General features: G+C 40.7%; 1 protein-coding gene across 2 annotated transcripts; it reads right to left on the reverse strand.

The window, feature by feature from the left end:
* Window positions 1–291: 291 nt before the first annotated feature.
* ATP7B (ATPase, Cu++ transporting, beta polypeptide) lies at window positions 292–25,954 on the reverse strand. 2 transcript variants are annotated; one of them, XM_009998315.1, is made up of 20 exons: window positions 24,745–25,954; window positions 22,986–23,222; window positions 21,665–21,828; window positions 18,395–18,556; window positions 16,849–16,925; window positions 16,310–16,484; window positions 15,502–15,735; window positions 15,222–15,313; window positions 14,964–15,091; window positions 13,694–13,848; window positions 13,348–13,482; window positions 12,403–12,597; window positions 9,731–9,913; window positions 7,989–8,139; window positions 6,548–6,685; window positions 5,334–5,476; window positions 3,529–3,732; window positions 2,876–2,993; window positions 1,928–2,030; window positions 292–665 (listed from the first exon to the last, which is right to left on the reverse strand). In XM_009998315.1, the coding sequence occupies exons 1-20, from the start codon at window positions 25,949–25,951 to the stop codon at window positions 407–409; spliced, it is 4,260 nt and encodes a 1,419-aa protein (XP_009996617.1). In that variant the 5' UTR covers window positions 25,952–25,954; the 3' UTR covers window positions 292–406. The 2 variants fall into 2 exon arrangements, with proteins under 2 accessions (XP_009996617.1, XP_009996618.1); XM_009998316.1 differs by lacking the exons at window positions 13,348–13,482; window positions 15,502–15,735; window positions 16,310–16,484; window positions 16,849–16,925.
* Between the last annotated feature and the right edge of the window lie 994 nt (window positions 25,955–26,948).

A 26,948-nucleotide genomic window follows, 5' to 3' on the forward strand; every position in this document is an offset into this window, starting at 1 on the left:
TAGTATGTGGCATCTCTGAAAATACTTTTGCTTCACGTGCTCTTGAAATAATAAAGTTAGACAGAGTGAAAAGTATAGAATTGGGTGCCTAGCAAACAATTCAGAAAAGAGAAACTCTTTTAGACTCTGAAAATTAAAATTTTAGGTAATTTCACTAATCACTGTGTGTGAAGGAGCCAGTTCATTATAGAGCCACAGATTATTTCCATCACTAGAAATAACAGGTGACCTGAAAAAATCCACAATCCATACAACCCAGTATTAAATAGAGTTGCAATAGAGTTCATTGTTTTGTGAATTAAAAGAATGACTTCACTTACAACCCTGAAGCTCTTGATGTCATAGCTCAGTCCCTCCCATCACTCGTGAGGATGGACATTTTCTGCTGCACTAAGAACACAGTGTTTCAGATGTACTGTTCTTCATGTCCTCTGTTTATGAGCAATGACCACTTGTCCCCTTCCTCCTCAACAAATCCATTAGGCAGCTTGTCTGAAGTCAAGGAAGAGAGAGACACTTGGCTAATCTGATCCCAAGGAGCTGATCTGGATGAATCTCTCCTCCTGTCATCCATTCCAATATGAACACTGATTTGGGAAGGATTAAGTGGCTTCATGTGGCCTTGAGCTTGTGCTTCATAACTTTCTGTATCTGGCTTCTTATAACTAAGAAGAGAAAGATAAAAGATCTTTAGTACCAAAAGGTCGATGTGTACAAGTGACTTGTAGAGCCAATCAGAAGCTTCTGACAACCCAAATATTACCTGCACTTCAGATGCAATGTTAATGGTGAAGATTACTGGTCACATGGCATTAAAACGTTTCAATAGTAAAAGAGGGACTTTCAAAGTGAGGTTTTTTAGGAAAAATTACAAGTTTGCTGAATTAAGAAAGAGTTTGTAGTAGACAACTGCAGGAGAATGGACTTGAGGACCCCCAAATCACTTTCTGATTCAATGAATTCTAAGTAAAAAAAGAAAAAAAAAAAAGCCCAGCAATGTCAAGTATGCATGGTCTTTGGGGGGTTCTCAGTATCTAACTGCAATGGTGTCCAGTACTTAATGTAATCAGCATAAGATCAAAGAAACTGGAAAATACAGGATTTGGGTAAATACACAAAGAAGGCTTTTAGGATTAAAATTCTGTCACTGCAGCCCTGCCACCTAGGGCTGATTCTGCAAACAGGAGCATGTGTGTAGTTTTGGTTCTAGGTGGTGGTTTCATTGAATGTTTGCAGGGTCACAATCATGACGCAGCAACATATTTCCTGCATTACACTGTACTACACTACAGCAGACACTGCAGAAGATCCCAGCTACGGTAGAAATATTTGAAGGTTTGGTCTGATTTCAGACACAGTAAGAAGTCTCATTTTTGAAACATGTTTGCTTACAATGCTGTTAAAAACCAGGTTCATTCTAACTGCACCCAGAAAGGGCGCCCAAAAAATGTAGCATTAAAAAAACAATAGAATTTGAAAGATCTTTTTATACTTCAGAAAGAATAAATACACTGCTTCTCTGTTTCTCTCTAGCTAAATTAAATCAACAAAACCATAAAACCAGATAGAAACCTTTTTAAAAAAAAACACCTACTGCTCCAGAATAGAGAACTGTCTTTTCAGTTATTTGTTCACTAGATATTCACAGCCAAATCAGTGCTGATCATTACCTCTCTTGGTCCAACATAGGTGCCCAGGTGGCATACAGTCACACTTTTAGTTAAAGAATGTTCAGTATAGTCCTAGTCCAGGTGTGTTCACAACAGTGTCACCTGTTTCTTTTGGAGCCAAGGATTAGACAGAACAGCCCCAAGCTAAAGGGCTGTCAGGTACTTTCAGGTGTAGAAAGCCCAAAGTAACGTCTCACTTGACTCCCAAGAGCAGTGTTGCCTATGGTTCCCCCATTGCTTAGTACAAGATAACTTGCCATCTCAGCTGCAGGGAAGAAAGCACAACAGACACAGAAGAAGCTGCCATTGCAGCTGATCCCATCCAAGGCTGAAGCACGAGGCCAACAGGCATGAACACACCTAGCAAAAAAAACATATGGACATCAGCCAGATGCACACAGACATTCCTGTCCTTGCCTATCATAGAACAAACCAGCATTTCAACAACACAGCTTCCTGAAACCCCCATGAACACAAGTAGATTGATACATATTTACTCATTATTTTTTAATTTGTCCCTTCCATTGCAAGGGATGACCTCTGGACCAATTCAGCTACTAGACTGGGACCACAAGGTGAGACTATTTGTCCCTTCCAGCTATTCTGCACGTATGAAAGACAAGGCAATAGTCATGGCAAAGGAGGGAGAAGTTACTTATAAAGAAAAAGAGGAATCCTTGAAGTATTTTTTAAGAAGGAATTTAGAGTGTGAGAAGATGTCTGACAGAAGCAGAGAGAACATAAGCAGTAGGAGAGAATATGTGTGATTCAGGGTGACTAAAAGAGGGTACACGCAGAAGTGGGTTAGTGTCCTGGTTTGAATCAGGATGAAGTCAATTTTACTTTTACTGATTATTTTTTCTCCTTCAGTAAGCTCTCTTAACTAGGTAGTACCTCTGAATAGAGCTGGGTTTGAATATACAGAAACAAATCCCCAAATACTGCTATGTGAAATAAGTGTGGTTTTAATTTAATGATCTAAGAACTTATTCCTAAGAGTTTAAAATGGAGAGAACAAAGATCTATTTTTTTTTTCTACAGTATGAAAGAAAACAACAAAGAATGTATGTATTTTGTCTTCCTACCAATTTTTAAATACTCTAGGAACCTCTCATTGGTTCCTTCAGCTGGAAATCCTGCAAGAGGCACCTCAGAGGTGAACTCTGCTGCTGTGTTCAGCAAGCTGAGCTCTGGCAGTCACATACCTGCTGCTATGGGTATTCCAAGAAGATTATAAATTAAGGCAAGAATCAGATTTATCCGTATTCTTCGAACCGTTCTCTTTGATAAGTGAATACTGGCAACTACATCCAGCAAGTCATTCTGCAAGACAGAAGAGCACTGAATTTTCTATGTGCAGTCTTCAGAACACTAAACTGAAAAAAGAAGAGTGTCAGTGATAAAAAGAAAAGAGGTCAAAACTGTAAGTGCTCACTCGGATAAGAACCACATCTGCTGCTTCAATGGCAACGTCGGTGCCCGTTCCAATTGCAATTCCAACATCAGCCCTGGCTAGTGCAGGGGAATCATTGACTCCATCACCAACCATTGCAACCTTCCTCCTCCCATTTTGGAGCTCCTGGACCTTTGCAACCTTGTGAGAAGGAAGAACCTCAGCAAAGACTTTTTTGATCCCAACCTATGTACAAAGGAAAAAACACAGCCCAGTTGGTGATATGCTTCATGCTGAAAGAAAGAGCTATTTGCTATTCTGGGTGAAGGAGAAATAAAGGAAGATGAACCAAACCAATCACAACTACTCTCGGCGAATTTTCTATGTGCAGTCTCACGATCATAAAGATTAAAAACTACCTAATGTCTAATCAAAAGAAAAGAGGTCAAAACTGTAAGTGCTCACTCGGATAAGAACCACATCTGCTGCTTCAATGGCAACGTCGGTGCCCGTTCCAATTGCAATTCCAACATCAGCCCTGGCTAGTGCAGGGGAATCATTGACTCCATCACCAACCATTGCAACCTTCCTCCTCCCATTTTGGAGCTCCTGGACCTTTGCAACCTTGTGAGAAGGAAGAACCTCAGCAAAGACTTTTTTGATCCCAACCTATGTACAAAGGAAAAAACACAGCCCAGTTGGTGATATGCTTCATGCTGAAAGAAAGAGCTATTTGCTATTCTGGGTGAAGGAGAAATAAAGGAAGATGAACCAAACCAATTTCGGTAGAGGAAACACTTGCAAGCTACACAGAAAGCTGAAGAGCAACATGCCTTTGGTGTAAGAAAGGGACTGATTGCACTCCTTTCCATCTTTATTGCAGAGATGCTGGCAAACGATGCTCCGCTCTTAGCATCATGCCCCACAGAGCTTCTAAAGCTCCACTGCCTATGAAATAAAGGTTTGATGGTTAAAAGAGCCAGTTTTCAGCTGCTTGATGCACCAAAAAAAGGTTTCAGTGAAATGCAACAAAGGAACTGTGAATGATTAGGCAGTTACACTGAGGGAAACACAGAAATGTCAAGTATGTGCAAGTCTAAGGGAGACTATGAAAATAAAGTAGATGGCTGGTTAAATATTTCTACCTGCCCACATCTTGATTAAGATGGAGTTCCTAACAACGGCTTTAGTGCTGTAGTTGAAAAACAGGTGGGAGAACTAAAGAGGGCTGGGATAATGCCCCTAGTTTGGCTCCCTCACCACTTAGAGATCAACTTTTCACTCCTCAAGGCAGAAGCTCTCTTTTAACCTTTGAAAAATAAAAATTTGTTGAAGTTTTTAGGACTGGCTTACCATTTTTACATTGGAAAGCAAGTAAGTGCTAAAAATTAATTAAAAGGTAGGTTGGCACAGACTAAGCTTGTCTGAACACTTCATCTGAGTGTCCAGAACCCTAAATCAAAGCTTGTTTTTGAAAGACGCCTTCTCTGCACAAAGAAAGGTGTGGTGGGAAAGTCCTTTCCCACAACTGAACACAAAAGGGGAAGTGTGAATCAAATTAGGAGAAGGATTAAAGCACCACAACTGAGAAACAAAGCAGGCCTCACAACATAGGAGAACAAGCATACCACAGGCTTGGCTGAGTTACCTGAGGAAAGCAAAGTGGCACATGGTAGATTAGATATAGACCAAGACAAAGTGAAGGGGGGAAATTAAGATGGAGAGGATGGAAATGTAGCAAGATAGAACAAGAATTTGGCTTTGCCTTTGGAGCAATACTTATAGTTTGAGATCAAGGAAATCTCATACAAACTGAACCTCTGTTAGACTGCTACACTTTTTAACAATAATGTGTATTATTGTTGCTATGTTACCCTTAAAGATAATGGCAAATCCCCACTTCCCTTATTGGGAACAGAACTGGACCTTAAAGAAACTTCCCTTCATCACTAACCAAACATGATTGCCCTTCAGTGAAGGGGAGCAGGATGCATCAGTTCAGCAATGGACTAATTTCTGCAAGAGAATGTACCTCTGGAGAAGCACTGACTGGCTTATTGTCTTCAGTGGTATCTTAATGCAGCTACTGGCCTTTACTATGCCACAAGACTTCATCACAGGACCTCATCTGATTTTCAGTCCTATTCAAGAGAAGTTATGTCCTCATTTAAGATACCCAGGGAAACTCTAATTTCCAGCTCCAAATTCACTGGGGCAAACAGTTTTAGAACCTCATCATGTATTGTTATGAAACACAGAGAAGCAAATACCTGAGTGGCAATGGCTTTTGCAGTTTTTCTGTTATCTCCAGTTATCAGCACCACATCTATTCCCATGTTTTTCAGCGTGTGCACAGCAAGGGCTGCCTCCTGCTTAACAGTGTCTGCTATTGCAATCATTCCACACAAGACACCTGCACAAAGAAACATCCTCTGTTAGGCAGAGCTGTGGGAGGCAAACTAACAGCCAGAGAAAAGGATTTCCCCTCCATCACACCGTGACAGCTTGTGAAAGAACATATTCTGGGCAATATCGCTATTTGTGCTCAGGTCAGATATTGAAGCCACTTCTCCAGGAAAAGCAATAGAGTATCTGGGTTTATGTTACCCAATATTTCAGTGTTGGATCACTATTATAATTAATTACTTTCATACAGAAGTTTTGCACCTGCCTTCTAACATATTGACTCAACAGTACATCCACGTTTCCTTCACGTAACTTATAAAAATCTCACATTATTACCTTTCAAAAGTAAGGACTTGAGTAGGTTCTGCACCTCTGTATCTCTATTGCTATCACTAGCCTCAATAGAAACACCTCAGGGTCCTTATTTCCATGTCAAGAGCACCTGATTTTGCTGGACAGCTGTTGCGAAGCCCAGACTGAGGGACACAAATGCCTCTGAAAACTGCCCTCTAGGAACACCAAGAATATTTATTCAGTAATTGAATCAGAAGCCTCATTTCAAGACCACAGATGCACTGGTAACCTATCACTGTTACAGCAGTTTCTTATATTAAGGTCTTGTATGGGGTCTCTTTCTGTGCAGCACAGAACAGAGCGCTTCTGGCAAAACTCATTTAGTGTAATCTATTATACTTGAATGATCTAAGGAATCATCATGTTTATTCATGAAATGTTCTGAAATCAGTGATGCAACAGGTTGGCCTGTGATCCTTCAGTGATGTAAAGCCAGGATGGGACACGGCACTGCTCTGGGCTTTTCTGAACAACAGTCCTAGACAACAGGAGGTTCAGAAATAAATACGTTTAAAACTACCCAATAAAATCTTACAAATAGTGTTTTGAGGCCAAACCTTCTTTTAAGAACAACTTGATACTTGGTGACTCACAAGCAGTCCTGCACTAAGAGATTATTAGCTTCTTGACACTAAGCCACTGATTAATTGCTCTAGAGTTTGTTTTTATCCTTTCCACGGTAGGATCAAGTATTTAGTAAGTCCCTGCAGAGAGGAGCAGTTACCATCTATAGCCACTAGTATGGCAGTCTGTCCCTTCGTTTCGTGGTCTGTCATCGCGTCATTTACGTCGCTCGCGATCTGCAAGCCATTGCGCCGCATCCACTCACGGTTTCCAATCAACACCGAGTATGCATGAGAAGCTGATGGACCTTTGTGCACAGACAAAAAGGAAAATGAGCAACTCAAAAGTAGGGAACACAAGCCAGAGATGTTAGAGGATGACAATGTCAGCCTGCATTGGCTATAGGAAGACGTTATGAACAGTTTTTTCTGTGTTATTTTTTTTGTATGTTCTTGGACTGGCAATGGTCACACCCAAGACGCAAACAGAATTAGTCTTGTTGAAGTGCTGCTGCCATGGCCAAACACAAATGCATAGGCACTACCTGCAGACAGCCTCATAAAATGTTCTCCTTCAAGACTCTGGCTGTGTCTGTTCATACACAAAACTGCGTCATGACCTTAATGGAAGTATTTGCCTGCATCTGCCTTTGCCAGTCGGCATTGTTTTTCTAGGCAAGTGCAGTACCCACGTTTCATAAATGCCACGCTGCTTTGATCTCACACCGAATGATTCTTTCAAATGTAAAGGCTATTTCTGGTCTGAGAGAAAGTTTTGTTCTAAGCAACAATGAAACAGTGTGTAGAGCACCTCATTACGAATTTAATCCAACTTCACAAGAGCCGTATGAAGCAGGTGAGAAAACATTACGTTCACATCATTCACAAAGGGCATGATTCTGAAGATTAAATTTCTAATTTTTATTTAATTCTAATAGATTTCTCAAAAAGGTCAGGAGAGCTACAGCCTTCTGAAGAGAACTGACAGGCTTCTTAAAGAAGACTTTAAATACTTTTTCTTTCTCTCCTACACTACAAAAAGCAAAGTGGCTTGCACACAGCCTGGAACAAAACCAAATGTATTGGCCTAATCAAAAACACGTTTTATTGTGCCTCTGCTGAATAGATTTTTTAAAAACTACGTGCCTTGAGAGATAAATGAAGAGAAATTAAAAAGTCCAAGTAAATATAGAATGAAAGGGTAGGATGCAAAAAGCAGCAGCAAGATAACATATGTTAAAGGTAATTACTTTGAATGGGAAGATAAGCCTAATTGGCAAATTTTGCTCTCTGCTGGACCATCTTTCTATCCAAACATTGCTGGGTATGCCTTATTGACTAGTTATTGTTTCTGAATTGCAGAGTGATCAAGAATAGGGGAAAGCTTACATTTTTGTTAAGGTGTTTTTTTCTCCCTCATGTTCTTTGTCTCCTTCTGCCATAAATCCACCCTTCTGTTATTCCTAGTCTGACAGGATGGTTTGACAGTGATCAGCACTGTTGGTTTACCAGTGCTCTCTTTGTGACTGGCAGTCACTTTGGGGACAGACATACCATGTGGTTCAGAGGGCATGATCAGTGTGTTTTCTCCCAGAGGAGCACTGCTGTCCCCACTCCTGTTAGTGTCCATCTTATTGAGGAGCTCCTCAGCTGTGCCCAGGACAGCCTCAACACCTCCCACTTTGCAGCTGATGCCACAGCCTGGGACTGCCTGGAAGTCGGTGCAGTATCCCAAGCTCTGAGTGCCAAGCTCCTGTGGATGTAACCAGAGTTCATCATCAGTCTGTGCTGCCCCCACAGGGTACAAACATCAGATTACTCCTGCCAGAAAGAAGTTTCACTTCTTCTCTTGGCAGTGACTGAAAAACAGCATGGAGACTCAGTAGCACCGAACTAAAACCAAGAATGTTCTGGACATGCTGTGGTTTAGACTTCTAGAAAGGGACAGCTGTGCAGATCACATCCAGGTCTCAGCCTCAGCACTAGCAAACCATAAAGGACAGCTTTTCCTGGTAAGGTCAAGGATGAAGCAGTTACACTGCTGGTACAGGGCCTCAGTCAAGGACCTTCCTCAAGACTAGGAACTAAAGAGAAATACTATAACAATAAGCCATACAGGTTCTGATAAGATGCAACTTTTAGTTAATCTTACAGACAACTGGCTCTGGGGGATCAGGTCATATTTATATTTATTTTGATATATAAAAATACATTCATAAAAGTACAGTAAAAAAACTGTATCTAATTACTGGAGTGATCTGGCTGCGTGATAAGGAAACTGGGTCTTTCTGTTGAGTTAGAGAGAGAAGCCAGTGAGTACCTTCAAGATGAGGAAAGGGATTAGCAGGACCCTATGCGTTACAAAAAGAATGGAGAAAATATTCATTTATAAATAAGTTATTCTGTGTTGCCTCTGGAAGCTGGAGTCACATACATCTTCCAGTGACCTTACAACACAGATGATAAGGCATGTGGTAAGAATTTTAGCAAACACTATAGCAATGCAATTTATATAAGCCATATAAGCCACGATCCAGTAATATCTAGTGCATGGGATAAGTACAGAAGTGTCAGGGTACTAAGACAAATTTGAAAACAGAAAATGTAAAATACAAGAGAGGCAACTGAATCATTACTCATACTTTTTTCTCTAAATTTACACGTTAACTTCTAAATTTTGCCACTGAAAGGCATATCACTAATAAGTTTCATTTATTCTTGCCAATTACTTTTTCCATAAATCAATTAATGACTTGTCTTAGCACAGAAAATTATTTCTTTAAATCAGACTTCTTATTTTGGTTACTATTTGTGGTTTCATTGTTCCTGAAACATTGAGTAACACATGCTCTAAATGACATTTAAAGATTTGCAAAATTTTCAGAGACTTGAGTGATCTATCAATTCATTTGTGAATTGATTAAATATCACAGTTTAACATTCAGATTTTGAAGCTTTTTGCCTAATTTATTAATATAAGCAAGTGACTAATAGAAGAAACTACAGTCAGGTAACATAGGAAGTATCACCACACAGATTTGCTTCACAATGCTATTTTAAGCATAACTATTCCTCCTGCACACATTCCACAATCCTTATTTTCCCACTCATTCAGGAAAAACTTTGTAAGATCTTCCTTGAGAACTCCACAGCATTACCAGCAAAGCCAGGAATGTGCCTTCTTGTATTGTCCAGACTAAGATGCACAATGACAAAACCTGCCAGCTTTCCAGTCGGTTACTTTTCAGACAGGCCTGTCCCCCTGGGACTTGCTCACTTGATACAACATTGCTGCATTTGCACAGATCCCTTCCTGCCTTAGATGGAATAGGAAGGCCAAGTACCTCTTTGCAATACTTAGCCACTGCCACTCCTAAAGGATGCTCGCTGCTGGCTTCTGCAGTGCCAACCACTGCCAGCATCTTCTTCAGAGAGAGCACAGCTGTGTCTCCCAGCAAAAGCACCCTCATGACTTTAGGAACTCCGCAGGTGATGGTCCCAGTTTTATCAAACATCACAGTCTTGATCTGCAATAAATAAAGCCAAATTACTGCCTAGGCTCTGCTACCACAGGGATGCTCATATGTTTTAGGCACACAAATAGAGGCAAGACCTTCATCGTCAGTTGACTATGAACACCAAGACAGAATAAATCTGCAACAGTGGGGATTCCTGTATGTATCATAGAATCATAGAATGGTTTGAGTTGGAAGGGGCCTTAAAGATCATCTAGTTCCAACCCCCTGCATGGGCAGGGACACCTCCCACTAGATTAGGTTGCTCCAAGCCCCACCCAGCCTGGTCTTGAACATTTCCAGGGATGGGGCTTCCTCAATGTCCCTGTGCTAGAAATGAAATGTAGTGTTGTTTTTGCATCTTAGTGTTAGAAATGTAGTGTTTTTTTCACACCCTAGTGTTAGTAAGATAATTTCTGCCCTAGTGAAAAGAAACTTTATGGTGACTGAAGAAAGAAAGGAGATGTCTGGGCATTCCAAGGACACCTGGGGTCATTTACAGTCCAAGAAACTGAGAGATTCAACTGAGCTCCATCTGGGAGAGCTGAGATATCTGAACATGGCAAAGGCCATGATAAAGACAGAACAAAGTCACTCCTGTGTTACTCCCTGGGACAGAATGGCACCAGATGGTATAAATCATTCTGATTTATTGATTGGGAAGACAGCCAAGGGGGCAAGAAAGGTCAGAATTAAACCTTAAAAGGTAAAAAGTAAACTCCTAGAAAGGAACGTGTAAACGGGGGCGGGAACCTTGCAGGATAAGCTGTAACCCCAGCCAGTGGGGAAACAGGGAAGGGAATTTTGCGTCAGGAATAGGGAATATAAACAGTTATTCACCTTACTATCAGGTGTGCCTGCTTGTTTAGGTCACCCATTCTTGCAAGAGTGTAAATAAACTGTGCTTTGCTGAAGGATCTGTTTGGGCCTGTTCACTGGCACATTCTCACACCTGGGAAACCAGTTCCAGTGCCTTCACCACCCTCACACTAAAGAATTTTCTCCTAACATCTAACCTAAATATCCCTTCTTCCAGTTTTGATCCATTACCTCTTGTCCTCTCACTACAAGCCCTTGTAAAAAGTCCCTCTTCAGCTTTCCTGTAGCCCCCTTCAGGTATGTACCTGTACAGTAGGTCTCCCTGTAATTTCTTTCTTGGTCCCCACACAGTGGTTTGACTGAAGCTACAACACGCTATACCTGTATCAGGGTGTCAGATAACAGAGTCATTGCAGGACTTGTACTGTCCATAGTGTTTATGTCTATACTTTCACATGCAGCATTCATGTAATGGCTCCTTAATTACTTTTACCTGAATTTATATGATGCAAGGAGGGCTTTTACAAATGCTGTTCTAAACCATTACAGATAGCACTGAGGAAAGAAGAGTCTGGAAGTTACTTGGCAATGGAGCAGGCAGGAAGGGTGCAAGAAGCTGCAACAAGTTCCAGAAACAACAACCTAACCAAAACCAACCTCATGCTATCCACTAAATTCAGCAATCACTTGTTAGCCAGCCCAGTGAGTGTTGAGGAATCAGGAATGAACCAAAAAATACAGCCACACACACACTGAAACCCGAAGTTAAAGTAAATTCTAATCTTGAAAATAAACATGACTCAGAGAAACATACAAACCAAAAAAACAAAGTGGGCACTCTTTCCATTCCCAGCTATTCTAACCCTCCAACTTCACAGAATCCAACAGGTCACCTAATTTTCCAAGCCCTGGCCCCAGCCTTGCTTAGATTGAAAAGGTAAAAAGTCCTGATATTAATTAGCAGTCTTTCTTTTATTGTTTTTTTTCCAGAGCATTGGAAAAAGTTCTGGTCTGTGCTTGATAATTTCCAGTAAGAACAAGAATTATCAGTCTGATTAACTTATTCTTACCATCGTTTTCACCAAAAATGTTCTGCCTATGTCTAATCCAGTTTATCATAGCATGGTTAAAACTCATTCTTTTTACTGGCTATAGTCAAGTCAAATCTCCCCCTTCACTCTCCTGCAGCTCTCTTTTAATAAGCCTTTTGTCTTTGAAGGGCTTTTTCAGCCTTCCTTCCACCTTTTTTCTATATACTAAAACAACTTAAAATAGTTCTGTTTTTTCTTTTAAATCCTACTTTTTAAACTACTGATTGTGAACAGCCCTCTAAGGAAAAAAAAGGAAAGCACTGGACTATTTGGCTTGTTTGCACAAGAGGTAAAGACAGAGCAGAAGTCAGAAACCTCAGAGGTTATGCAGAAGATTAGCAGCCTGACTGGCATGAGATTGCAGGAACAGTTGAGTCTCAACAGTTTGCTGTGACTGCTTTGAAAAAAGGTCAGATCTGTCTTCTTTAACTTGATGAGCAACCGGTTGAAAACAACACAAAACCAAAAAAACAAACAACAAACAAACAACATCCTACAGTGTTTCTCTGGACCAGCAGGATTTCCTGGGAAATTATATTTCCTGTAGCAACACTTGGGTAAAATACAAAAGTACAAAAATGAATGAATAACCTTGTGTGCCATTTCCAGGGGTTTTCCGCCTTTGATGAGGATACCGTTCTGCGCAGCCACTCCTGTGCCCACCATCACAGCTGTGGGGGTAGCCAGGCCTAAAGAACAGGGGCATGCAATGCTCAGCACAGTGATCGAGGTTTGAAATGCAAACCTCAATATTAGTTCAGCTTTTGAAACTTGCTTGTTCTGATTCTGCAAGGAGAGGGGAGAAGAAGGGGGGGGGAAGAGAGAAGGAGATGTGTGATTGCCGACTGAAGGCAACATAGATGTACAATCAAACATAGACATTTCAAAAAACATATTTACCAGGAAATCTCCAGTGTAGGAAAGCAACCTATTATTGTCACCATAATAGCAGAGAAAGATCAATGTTATTAATTGTTTATGGCAGTATTTCTGGCTTTATATCTGCTCAAGCACACATGCCTGACTCTGCTCTCAGACTCTTGGACACAATATTAACTATCTGGCATGTCCTTTACAGCTTAGCAAAGAAGAACCCTATTTGCAGCTACACAGACCCCCACAGCTGTTGGGCGTAGCAACTGAGATAACGGACACCCTAAAGATAACAGAAACTAATCTTCTTTCTAAAAATCAAACCAAACATCTGCCATGAGGAACAAGGACGTCCAAAAGAAATTCAGGCAACGTAAGAAAGGCTCAGCTCCTTGCAATGCAGCCATAGATCATGCTTAGTCTGGAAAGACTGCCAATAATTTCAGTAGGAACCCAATGCAGAACTAAGGGGTAAAGGCAAAGGTTTATAGATGACTGCAGATAGATTTCAATTAGTCGATTTATCTCCTCTGTGTAGGAAAACACTACATTGTACAAAAGTATTTGCCAGGTCGCAACATGAAGCCCTACGCAGAGAAGGTATGTTAACTACACTGGAAGATATCCTAAGACCAAAATCCAGCTCTTAATTAACTTACTTACAGGAAAATATTTTTGAATAACATCAAAATTTATAAAACCAATCGTGATCCATGCTATCAATGTCACTGTTGAAATGATGATGATAAATGGAACAAAATATCCACTAAACTTATCTGCCAGTTGCTGGATGGGTGCCTATGAAAAAAGCAAAGCATGTATTTTTATATTTATGACCAAAACACTTAAGTATGTAGAGTTCATTAAAATATCTAATATTCTTAATCTGATTTTTTCTTTTGAAGTCTGGAAAACACAGAGTTTGTTGAACAAGTAAGTATATAAAATATTTTAAAATTTTGTATATAATCAAAATCTGTGAATAAGTTTTTCTTTCTGTCACTTTTACCTTTGACATTTGAGCTTCTTCCACCAGTTTCACGATTTGTGCCAGAGTGGTATCATTACCAACATGAGTTGCATTTACAAGAACTGAGCCATGTGCATTTACAGAACCAGCAATTACTGTGCTCCCAGGCTTTTTAGTGACTGGCATAGCTTCCCCTAGAAAGAAAAAGTAAGAATAAGTAAGGCAATACTCCTAATAATAGTCAATATAGTTCATTAGCACACTGGTCATTGCATGCTGACAAAATCACCATGCTAAGCAACAATGAGAAGAAAGCACAAATTGTGTATCTCTGTCTAGTGAACACGTGTAAGTGCAGTCATACTTTTGTAAATCTTGTTCTAGGTTTAGTTTCAAAGCAAATGCTGTTTCCTTGGTCCTAACCCTCCAGTATGCCACCCCTCTAAAGGGCCAGGAGCAAATTGGTTGTAAATGAAACTGCTAAGATTATCTCCAATTAATACTGTGCATAGCCATAAGAGTTTTATCAATCTGTCTTTATTTCCACCATTCACAGTTTTCAAAGATCAGAAAAGTTGTCTCTGCAGCAAAGCTCCAGTTCTCACACTGCCTCTCCAGGAATACTAGCTCTAAAAAATCTTTACTTTTGATATTTGTAGGGTTAGTGATAAAGACTGGTTCTCTTAAACTAAGGGCATCCATGTTCCCCAACCAAAGTAAATACTCAGTAAGCCAATGCCAATGGAAAGTTTTTATATCCTTTACTTTATTTATAAGAACTGCATGATGCATTAAATTCTTGATTTACAAAATGAAAATAAAATTTCAGAAGCTGTGAAAAAGTCCCATGACCTTTAACAATTATCAAGTAATAAGGCTTTCTTTCCCTCTTCTTGCTCACTGGAAGAGCCCTGTGGGGAGACCCGTTCAGTGCCCATGCATACACACCTCAGTATCTCAGCAATATTTCCCCATGGTCCTTTAGAAGTTATTTCTGAGAAGGCACCATATCTACAAATACATTCTAGGGGATCCTTCCACCAGATCTCTGGAATAACAACAATAGTGTTTAGACTCTACCCATCCTGTCAGTACATTAATAAAAGTGACCAAATTGAGTGGAAATTCTTCATGTTTTAGGGTATGTACAGACACAGAATTTGGGTTGAAACTCACAAAGAGTAGGCACAACATCCACTAAGGTGGGAGATAATTCAAACAGCAGCTTTTGGGTTGGTTCTGCTCTCTTTTCTGGTAAGAAAGTGTTCTAGAAGATGTTACTTCTTTGCATAAGCATAAGGGCAGTTACCAGTAATGAGAGACTCATCTGCCATAGAACTCCCTTCAATGACCTTTCCATCCACTGGGAACTTTCCACCAGGAACAACCTTTACAATATCACCCCTTTGAACCAGTTCAACAGCTACCTGCTCCTCCCTGCAGAAGACACAAATAGAACAGAGAGATTATTTGTACCATCAGCTTCAAAAGAACAATAATGCTTTCACACCAACTGCATCATGTCTGTGCACCCAGGCAGGCTGAAGTGGTTTTGGTTCATAAATACCTGATGATAGAGTGGTCAGGTCCAAGAGTCACCACAGTGGCTTCTGTGGCTTGAAGAGATATAAGTTTAGCAAGAGCTTCTGAGGTCTTACTCTAAGAGATAGAGATAAATGTTTGAGACATATTGAGATGTATAAATGCTGATGTCTACTTAACACAATGAACTCTAAATGACCTGTATAACACAGCCTACATCAGAAACATCTGACTCAAAAGTCCTCTTAAGCATTTTATTCTACTTTCTTCATAAATGCACAATAATTAATGTGAAGATGAATTACCTTTGCTATGTGTTCCAGCCACCGCCCAAGGGCAATGAACACAAACAGCATCGGAGGAGTGTCAAAGAAAGTGACAGGGCTTTTCTCTGCCTTTTCAATTATTGCTACCATCAGGATCACACAGGAATACACATAAGCAATTGTTGTGGCCATTACAATAAGCACATCCATATTCGCCGTCCTGTGCTTCAGAGATTTGTAGGCTTGTACATAAAAATACCATCCACCAAGAAACTGTTGGTGTAAGCATGGACAGGCTCACGTTAAGACTACAGCAGTGCAAGCAGAGGGTACCTAATACTGCCTATAGTGGAATTATAAACACTAGTAGATAAGGGAAAGCATTGCTGCCACATGCAGATTTTATATTGATGTAACTTCAGTGACATGGTCTGTGAGGAAACTGACTCCACTGTTATCCTCTCACTTGCCCTTCCTTGTTCCCAAAACAACTCTGCCAGCTAAATGTCATCCTTCTCCTCAGCAATCCAAAGTAAACATGGCACAGAAGTTGAAGGGATTTACCTATAACTACCCAATTACTTTGCAATTGATCAGGTATTTCTCATTTTAAGACTACCTTCCCCAATTGGAAAACTATCTGACACAACTTTGTCAGGAGTAACTGCAGTGAGCAATTACAGAATAGATGACTTGCAGAAAAGTGACATTTCATTCCGTGTAGGTGGTACAGAAAAAGGGCAAGTATAATCCACTAAACCTTTCCAGTCTCCTGACTTTATCACATTAGATTACATAAATGGGAGATTAACAGAAAGCAAACCCCTAGGAAGTACTGTGGACATACCTGAACAAAAGTGCACAGGATAAAGAAGAGAAGATTCAAAATAGATAATCCAGGAATGAGATTCTTTTCCAGCACCATGGACCCGTGGTGTTCACCGTCAGGTATTAGCATATAAATCATTAGGATTAAGACAGGGATACCAAACAGTAGGCTGCACAAAAATGATTTCCTCCACCTGGAAAGCAGAAGCTGTAAATCCCTGGTTGTCATACACCTCACAGCACCCCGGCCAAACAGTGTGCTCGCTGTGCAGAACCTGTGGTATTAGTACTGCACTGACACACAGCTTTGGAATATCTGGGAAAGATCCAACACTTTGGGATAGTTTGTCTCCTACATGTTTAACTGTATAGACTTCTACCAGTGATAAACTCAAACTAATGAAAGCAAAATAAGTATTTGAACCAAATTGCAAATCGTAACGTTAAATATGCCTTACACAAGGATAAGATAAATTAACAGGGCAGAGGGGGGAGGAGGTGAGTTACAAGAGATGATCTATACACATTCATTAGTGTGAAAGAGAGAGAAATACTTACTGCTGTATTTCCTTTTTATGGTCCAGGTTATGTGCATTTGGAACTCTTCTAGCCACAGAAGCATGAAAGCCAATTTCCTTTTTATTGAAAGGGGAGGAAAGATGAGTTAGTTTTGATTAAGCTAACCATATAACTTATATTTAAATGACACTACTTTTAGAAAAAAATGTCAGAAAAGGACACCGTTCCATATTTAATAAATGCCAGCTTCTTATTTATTTTGAGATCTTGCCAACATGAGAGGTACTCAAAATGTAGACTGCAAAAGATTTCTGTTACCTCTACATGGACAATGCGTATAGATGCAGTAAATGTCTCAGATTTCTTAGGCATAGGAAGCCCCTACTGACAGCTGGAGTTCTGCTGCCCTCCCTCCTCCTCAAGGGAAATTTATGCCCTTTCATCTCCACTGGAATAAATGTAAGAGATGGGAAATACTAAAAAGGAAGATAAAAATGTACAAGCCACTGGGCTAGTCAACCTTGCAAGCATCTCATTAACACTTTGGTTGAGTAGATACACCTGAAGTTGAAAATCAAAGTGGCTAGAATTAGTTTAAACCTGTGAAACAACAAATTGCAGGGCAAAGCATCCCAGAAAATAGATATATTTATTTTTATATATTTGTATACAAATATACATATTTTTGTATATAAGTATATACAAAAAGCCAGTTTTACCTGATGCTTCAGTGAATTACTGCAGTAGAGCCACCTCCCCCACAAGAAACCCAAATTACACTCAAAAGCACAATACATTTAAACTTCCTGTCTGCAACATGAGATGCTCCTATGGCAAGATGCACTACTCTGCCTGACTGAAGAATCTACTGGTTAACATGTTAATAGCTGCTGACACATCAGTTCTGTGGTCTAGGAGCTGAGTAAATACTCCAGAACAAAAAAGTCAAACAGTCTCTGCTGTTCTCCTGACTCCTCACTGCATATGCTTTATACAGTAGGTTCTCTTCCCCTCCTTCTAGAGTAGGAAAAGGTTTTGTCTACACCTAGGCTATGGTAACAGCAGATTTTATGATCTGTGTGGTTACTGGCAAGCCAGGGTTTTTTCCTTTAGTGGCTGTATCACAAGTTCTTCTGGTTTTAAAAGTTCTTTTCTGAATTGATGCGGAAATAAATGCCAGTGTACTCAGAGATGTGTAATCTTGTGGTATGAGCTCTTTATGACCTCTTTCAATGTGAAGAGAAAGTAGTACCTTTTTCTGAAGTATGAACACTTTACTGAAATGACTGGAAATCAGACACAGCATTATACACACAGAACTGCAAAGAATAAATATATGATACTTTCACCAGATACAGATTAAAAAGCTTATTTTTGTAGGTTTTAGGGCATGTTTTTATAGTAGCAACCTGAGAGACTGTGCAGTAGAGTGGAGCACAGCAGTGTCACCACAAGAGCATAAAAACATATGATAATTACCATGACATCTGCAAATCCAGTGAAAGCTCTCAAATATCAGCTGCTTTATTTCCTCTTTAACATCACCTTGTAAGTGCTCATACATTAAAAAAATTCTAAAGCCTACCTCAATTATTTTTATAATATCTCGAGGTCCAGTAACTTCAGGATCAAACTGGATGTGAGCTTTGCAAGTCGCAAGTGCAACCGAGGCGTAGAATATGCCATTAGTTCTCATGAGTTTGGATTCAATATTGTGAACACAAGAAGCACAAGTCATCCCTGTAATCTAAAACAGACAATTTTTGGTAGAGGTAGTAGTTCCCCACATTCACCCAATTTTTGTGGATGAATTTGAGACACGACTTCTCCATGTCACAGTACTGGGACTAGTACTGTTTAATATCTTTTAACATCAGTGGCATGGACAGTGGCATTGAGTGCACCCTCAGCAAGTTTTCTGATGACACCAGCGTGTGGTGAGGTTGACACGCTGGAGGGAAGGGATGCCATCCAGAGAGACCTGGACAGGCTTGAGAGGTGGGCTCGTGCAAACTGCATGGAGTTCAAAAAGGCCAGGCAAAGTTCTGCACCTGAGTCAGGGCAATCCCAGGCACAAATACAGGCTGGGTGGAGAATGGATCAAAAACAGCCCTGAGGAGAAGGACTTGGGCTTGATGGTTGATGAGAAGCTCAACATGAGCTGGCAATGTGTGCTTGCAGCCCAGAAACCAACCATGTCCTGGGCTGCATCAAAAGAAGTGTGGCCAGCAGGGCCAGGGAGGGGATTCTCCACCTTTACTCGGTTCTTGTGAGACCCCACCTGGGGTACTGTGTCCAGTTCCGGAGCCCCCAACATAAGAAGGACATGCAGCTCATGGAGGCATGCAGCAGAGGAGGGCCATAAAGATGATCCAATGACTGGAGCACTTTTGCTATGAAGACAGGCTGGGAGAGTTGGGGCTGCTCAGCCTAGAGAAGAGAAGGCTCTGGGGAGACCTTACAGCACCTTCCAGTACCTGAAGGGGCTACAGGAAAGCACCATCCAGAAATGACCTGTTGAAGCCCCAACTCCTTAAAGAAAAGCATTTGCAAGAAATTTTTTCTTCCAGAACTGACTTTTCCAAAACCAAAATACAATTTCACATATGCATGACTTACGAGAAGCTCCACATTTCCTTCTGTTTCTGCATGATCTTCTATGATGGTAGCTTTAAAACCCAAATTATTGATCAGCTGTGCTATTTCAAGAGGCTGTATGAATTCTGGCTTGTATTTTATCTCTGCTTTACCTGCCATCAGCGCTACCAACACTGACACAATTCCTGCAATGGTAACAATAATAAAAAACATTAGATAATGTAGGTCCTTTGAAAGAAGAAAAATAAAATATTACAAGTGATTGTCAGTGAGGGCTGTAACAACTTAGGGATGTTTTAAGCCTAATGATTTATCTCTACCTCCTTCTAGGGTTATTCTGTGTCACAAAAGCAAAGTTGACATTTTTTATGAGATCCAGGCACATTGCAGTTCCTTTAACAATGAGAGGAACTGCATGAGATACACAGGGAAGAATGAGAGTTTTGCTATGATCTAATGAGACAAAAAGGATGTTCAGAAGCCATATTTGCACTCATTGCTGCAAGCTCTGCTCTGGACTCTCTGGTTAGAAAATCCTAAATAAACCCCTCAGCACAATGCTGGGCCTTTTTTTTTTTTCCCCTTTTTTAAAATGTCCCTTTTAAAAAAAAAATACAAAACCCCAAATCTACATTTAGAGTGTAAGAACAAAACATGAAAATCACAGGAAAAAAAAAGATTGTTCTGAAGATATATTGGCTTCTTGGATTTTTAAATCAAGGCAGTGAGACCACCACTGTGAGTGTGGGGGCACAGGAATCAATAAGCAAAACCCTGCAAAGGAATGCCTACACAAATTGAATTAGACATTGCTGAGTCTCATTTGTTCATCTTCTACATAGCCAAAGGAAAGGCAGCTCCAGCCTGCAGACTTCTAACCTAGTAAGCTTTGCTGTGCCTAAGCTAATATAATTACCCAGGCACTGGAGCACCGGAGCCACACATTTGTTTGTACCTGCTTTTGCAAATGTGCCCAAAGGGGAAGTTTCACATCACAAACTTGTTAGAGCTCTCAACAGCTCTGGGAGAGATGGATTTCTCTGTAAAGCAATAAGACCCTGAAAACTAAATGAGAACCATTTATCTGTTCTTGTCTTGAGCCTTATATGAAATTTTGATCACATTACAATGACTTACTGCTGCAAGTATGTCTGTTGAGTTTGTTTATCAGTGCAGTAGGATAGTTAAACAATGATGTAGTTATATCAGCACTAAAAAGAAGCAGTAAGTCTATTCAGCCTCCCAGACTTCGTACCACAGCCTCTTCCATTAACCACATAGAATACCTTTTCTATCCCATAGTCCCTTACAGACTCATTATAGGAATCTTAAATTGATTACCCTCTTCTTTCTGCAAATTTCTTTCAATAGTAGACACACACGATGCACAGGTCATGCCTGTGATTTGTAAAAAGCACTTTTCAGCTGTCACTCTGCTGGGCTGGTTTGGTTTATCCAGGTGAGGACCGTCTGGGAGAAGATCCGAGGCACAGCCCTGGTGAGGAGGCTCTGGAGCTTGAGGCTGCACAGCAGCACTGCTGGCATCGGGCCGGCGTCTGCGCTCTCCAGCGGCCATATCTTGAACAGATGCACAATAAACTCAACCAAGGCTATTTACAGAGTGATCAGATGACATAAAATTACAAGCAGGTCACTTCAGTCATACAAAGTCTCCTAGCTGTTTGAAAGGTGACATGGTAATCTTGGTCTCTTCATGGAAATAACATAGGCTGCTAGTAAGCCTGTAACAATATATAGTCACCAATATCACTCACATTTAACTCTTCAGAACTAGTTTTTCACTTTCAGATGGCAAATTATTCCTTCCAATTTCAGTGCCTAGACCTGACAGCTGCCTCTTCTCAATAAAGTTATATGGGTATCTAGAGGGTTCTTATGCAGCACAGAGAACGCAGCCCAGTCATATCCATTCTGTCCTTGCCATCTATGCAGGGCTCATAGCACTTCATCTCAAACAAGGGAAAGGACAAGTTTCTCAGCAGGTTTCTCTTTATGGCACAATATTTACACTGCAAGTTCTGCAAAATGAGTAGTGGGGCTGCTCAGCCTAGAGAAGAGAAGGCTCTGGGGAGACCTTACAGCACCTTCCAGTACCTGAAGGGGCTACAGGAAAGCACCATCCAGAAATGACCTGTTGAAGCCCCAACTCCTTAAAGAAAAGCATTTGCAAGAAATTTTTTCTTCCAGAACTGACTTTTCCAAAACCAAAATACAATTTCACATATGCATGACTTACGAGAAGCTCCACATTTCCTTCTGTTTCTGCATGATCTTCTATGATGGTAGCTTTAAAACCCAAATTATTGATCAGCTGTGCTATTTCAAGAGGCTGTATGAATTCTGGCTTGTATTTTATCTCTGCTTTACCTGCCATCAGCGCTACCAACACTGACACAATTCCTGCAATGGTAACAATAATAAAAAACATTAGATAATGTAGGTCCTTTGAAAGAAGAAAAATAAAATATTACAAGTGATTGTCAGTGAGGGCTGTAACAACTTAGGGATGTTTTAAGCCTAATGATTTATCTCTACCTCCTTCTAGGGTTATTCTGTGTCACAAAAGCAAAGTTGACATTTTTTATGAGATCCAGGCACATTGCAGTTCCTTTAACAATGAGAGGAACTGCATGAGATACACAGGGAAGAATGAGAGTTTTGCTATGATCTAATGAGACAAAAAGGATGTTCAGAAGCCATATTTGCACTCATTGCTGCAAGCTCTGCTCTGGACTCTCTGGTTAGAAAATCCTAAATAAACCCCTCAGCACAATGCTGGGCCTTTTTTTTTTTTTCCCCTTTTTTAAAATGTCCCTTTTAAAAAAAAAATACAAAACCCCAAATCTACATTTAGAGTGTAAGAACAAAACATGAAAATCACAGGAAAAAAAAAGATTGTTCTGAAGATATATTGGCTTCTTGGATTTTTAAATCAAGGCAGTGAGACCACCACTGTGAGTGTGGGGGCACAGGAATCAATAAGCAAAACCCTGCAAAGGAATGCCTACACAAATTGAATTAGACATTGCTGAGTCTCATTTGTTCATCTTCTACATAGCCAAAGGAAAGGCAGCTCCAGCCTGCAGACTTCTAACCTAGTAAGCTTTGCTGTGCCTAAGCTAATATAATTACCCAGGCACTGGAGCACCGGAGCCACACATTTGTTTGTACCTGCTTTTGCAAATGTGCCCAAAGGGGAAGTTTCACATCACAAACTTGTTAGAGCTCTCAACAGCTCTGGGAGAGATGGATTTCTCTGTAAAGCAATAAGACCCTGAAAACTAAATGAGAACCATTTATCTGTTCTTGTCTTGAGCCTTATATGAAATTTTGATCACATTACAATGACTTACTGCTGCAAGTATGTCTGTTGAGTTTGTTTATCAGTGCAGTAGGATAGTTAAACAATGATGTAGTTATATCAGCACTAAAAAGAAGCAGTAAGTCTATTCAGCCTCCCAGACTTCGTACCACAGCCTCTTCCATTAACCACATAGAATACCTTTTCTATCCCATAGTCCCTTACAGACTCATTATAGGAATCTTAAATTGATTACCCTCTTCTTTCTGCAAATTTCTTTCAATAGTAGACACACACGATGCACAGGTCATGCCTGTGATTTGTAAAAAGCACTTTTCAGCTGTCACTCTGCTGGGCTGGTTTGGTTTATCCAGGTGAGGACCGTCTGGGAGAAGATCCGAGGCACAGCCCTGGTGAGGAGGCTCTGGAGCTTGAGGCTGCACAGCAGCACTGCTGGCATCGGGCCGGCGTCTGCGCTCTCCAGCGGCCATATCTTGAACAGATGCACAATAAACTCAACCAAGGCTATTTACAGAGTGATCAGATGACATAAAATTACAAGCAGGTCACTTCAGTCATACAAAGTCTCCTAGCTGTTTGAAAGGTGACATGGTAATCTTGGTCTCTTCATGGAAATAACATAGGCTGCTAGTAAGCCTGTAACAATATATAGTCACCAATATCACTCACATTTAACTCTTCAGAACTAGTTTTTCACTTTCAGATGGCAAATTATTCCTTCCAATTTCAGTGCCTAGACCTGACAGCTGCCTCTTCTCAATAAAGTTATATGGGTATCTAGAGGGTTCTTATGCAGCACAGAGAACGCAGCCCAGTCATATCCATTCTGTCCTTGCCATCTATGCAGGGCTCATAGCACTTCATCTCAAACAAGGGAAAGGACAAGTTTCTCAGCAGGTTTCTCTTTATGGCACAATATTTACACTGCAAGTTCTGCAAAATGAGTAGTGGAAGGATTTGCAGCACCCAGAAGGCCTCCACACGTACAGGACTGTTAGAATAATTGTTATTCTTTAGCAGATCCTGAACAGACACCCAACAGCTCCAACTGCATTCACAAACTGCCTCCCTTTGGCAGAGGTTTGTGTAAAGGAGCAAGAGTTGCTTCTGAACATGTTAAACACAGGAGCTTCCCTCCTATTCCACAGATGGACTGGGAGGTCTCCCACCAACAAATTGTAAACCAAATATCAAACCAATATACCACACACGGGCTCCTCCTCACCTGTAGCAGTTCCACAGAATCAGAGGGAGTGTATCCATGAAAAGAGCTGATAGGATGCAGTCAATTGTGATCAAATGAATTAATTCCAGGGAAACTACATCAAATAAAATCCATTAAACTGAAGCAGTGAAACACTGCTGAATGGGAAATACACTGGAGCAGATTTTGCACCATAGCAACTTTTTAAACATTGAGCACATGTACAAATACACAAATTGTGCTGCAGCTGACACGTAAAGACACCTGCTCCCACCAAGAAGTACCTGCCTCTAGCCACTTATCTCATTTTAAAAATAAGGCTCAATAAAGTAGGGCTACTAAAAATACTCAAGAAATAAAGGTCAAAGGATTAGGACACTAAAAAGATATTTTATCTAGGTAAAAAGTGTTTTTAAATTAAAGAGATTTCATTAAGTTTGTGGGTTTTCATATCTTGGTACATAAAATAAAATATTTTGTTTGACTGATCTACTTACAGCAGCCTGTAGACATACATGGAAACCTATGTGGATAAGGGGATCAGCTATTTGAAAGACCTTGTGCCAACTTCCAAAACTTTTCATTTCCTAATGTCACTCAACTCTTTCACCTAACAGTGCAGTTATTAAGGGCTGAAATAAGGTGCTTCAGAGCTGAAAGCTCTCTCCCTTGCTAAGTGAGGTCGGATCAGGCCAGTCCCTTAGAAAAGACAATGACAATGGGATGTTTTAGGAGTTCCTCTCCAGAAGAGAGTCTCAACGCAGGTGTCACATGGCTCAGCTTGGCACACTATCCACAGAAGAAAAAACACTGTTACCTGTCAGCACAGAAGCATCAAACCCCATGTCTTCTATGGCAGCTCTTAACTCTTCTCCATTAGTAATAGCTGGATCATAATGTATGGTCCCAGTTCTGCCAGCTAGAGAAACTATGATACGTTGCACTCCTTGTCTCTGTGATATGGTCCCTTCTATGGACTGTACACAAGACTTGCAGGTCATGCCATCAATCCTAATAACAGCTGTGCATGTCGTGTCTTGCGGTGGCTCTTTGAAGAGATCACATAGCAAAGCATGTGATGGAGATGATCCTGTATTGGCTTCTGAGCCGTTAAGGAGGCATACTTTAAAGTTTCCAGGTGGCAAGGATTCAATAGCTTGCTGCAAAGCTGACAGGGTAATCAAATTTGGGCAATACTGTATCACAGCGCATTTATTCTCCAAAGACACTTTAACACTTTGTATGCCGTTAAGATCTGATATATTTCTTTCAATGTTGGTGACACAGGACTTGCAGCGCATGCCTTCTATCCCTACAGCCACCGTAGCTGTGCTACTCATCTCAGCCACCCGTGGATCCACCCCATCACTCTTGAGACCTGCTGGTATCTGCTTGGGGTTCGCATTCTGCAAGCGCTCAAGATCGAGCACACCCAGCTTCAGAGGGGCTGATTTACTTTTAATGGTGCAGTTGTACCCCAGGTCACCAATGTGGCTCCTGATGTCACAAGGCTGAATGATGTAAGGATGGTAAGTAACGATTGCTTCCCTGTTACCGAGTGACACCTTGATCTTCGCCACACCATTCAGTTTCCTGATCTTTCCTTCAATGTTGGTGGCACAGGACTGGCATGTCATGCCTTCTACTTGAAGCTTAACTACTGCTTCTCTCAAGCTTGACAAATTTACAGTCCCTGTTGTCAATCTCTCTTCTGCCACGTTGGCCTCAAAGCCCATATCCTGAATTTCCTGGCAAATCTGTTCAGGACTTATTTCTGATTGCAGATACTTTATTATAGCGTTGCTCTGTTCCAGTGAGACTTTAATACTTACAATGCCCTTCACCTTGGAAACGCGGCCTTCTATCGCCTGCACGCACGATTGGCAAGTCATTCCCACAATGTTCACTGCCACAGTGTGCTCTTGGGAAGATGGAGAGGGCACAGCTTCAAAGCTCTCCTCGTAACCCATGTTGTCAAAAGCAAAATTCTGTTTCATCGTAGGTTCCAGCTCACAGGCAGGAGGAGAATCAGCATTAGACAAAGCCTAAGGAGCAAGAGGAAAAATAAAAATAAAATGAATGTACCTTTAGTCCTGTAAAAACAGAAATATTCTGCTCTCAAGCACATACTAGAAGTGCTCTCAAGTCAGTCTATGCCACCAGAATATTTAAAACATTAACTTACACTTTGAATACCTCACTAGTGAGCTTTTCCCATAATAATGAATCAGGCCTTTCAAACTTCTGTTGAGCAGCAATTTAAAAAATGTTAATTAAGGATATATTCCTACCTCGATCTAATAATTTAGAGCTCACTGCAGCCACAGGGCATCCTGACCATGCAGCCTGAGCCCTGCGCTTTCAAACACAGTCACTGGCACAAAGTCACAGCAGAGAGTGTACTGAATACCTTTCCACAAATGAAAGAAGCTGGTTGCAGTTTGGCCAACCTGCTACTGCTCAGCAGGAGTTCAAACAAAACCAAACCAAAAGCCCACAAAAATCTGAATAACAAATTTTCCAGGGGCCTAAAACAAGTTTGGTGCAGGGAGAACTATTTGCATGATATCTGAAGAGCTATGTGCATGCACACAAAGTCCTGGGTTGACTGCATATATGCAGACCTGTTAAGTTAAAATCTATATCTGACAAAGACTTTAAAAGACACAAAACTATATGCAGATACTTCCACTATGGTTTAGTTTCATGTTGCCCCTTGTGTGGCACCTAACAAGGGCCACACATTGAGCTACAAGAACTCACTGCTCTGATCCAACACCAATTTTCTGGATGTAATGGCCAGTATTACAGTATAGGTTGGTCAGAAGCAGAGTATCTCTCAGGCAGATCACAGGCTCCAAAGTACTGGAACTCTACAGTTTAATGCACTCAATTCAACTGCCAATGAAATATCAAAAATAAAATAAAATAGTGTTAAAGGCAAGGCTTCTTCTCACAGAACAGGGAACTGGAGCACAGACTTTGTCACCAAAG

The sequence above is a fragment of the Chaetura pelagica genome, unplaced genomic scaffold (genome assembly GCF_000747805.2).
Source record: "Chaetura pelagica isolate M959 unplaced genomic scaffold, ChaPel_1.0 scaffold105, whole genome shotgun sequence".
In the NCBI taxonomy this organism is placed as follows: Eukaryota; Metazoa; Chordata; class Aves; order Apodiformes; family Apodidae; genus Chaetura; species Chaetura pelagica.

Bases quoted from the DNA above. Each gene is read 5' to 3' on its own strand.
- ATP7B (XM_009998315.1), bottom strand. From the start codon at position 25,951: ATGAAACAGAATTTTGCTTTTGACAACATGGGTTACGAGGAGAGCTTT. The intron at 23,223-24,744 runs GTGTGCCAAGCT...CATCTGTTCAAG, and splicing joins TGTTTTTTCTTCTGTGGATA to ATATGGCCGCTGGAGAGCGC. The intron at 3,733-5,333 runs GTATTTGCTTCT...CTTTGTACATAG, and splicing joins CAAAAGCCATTGCCACTCAG to GTTGGGATCAAAAAAGTCTT.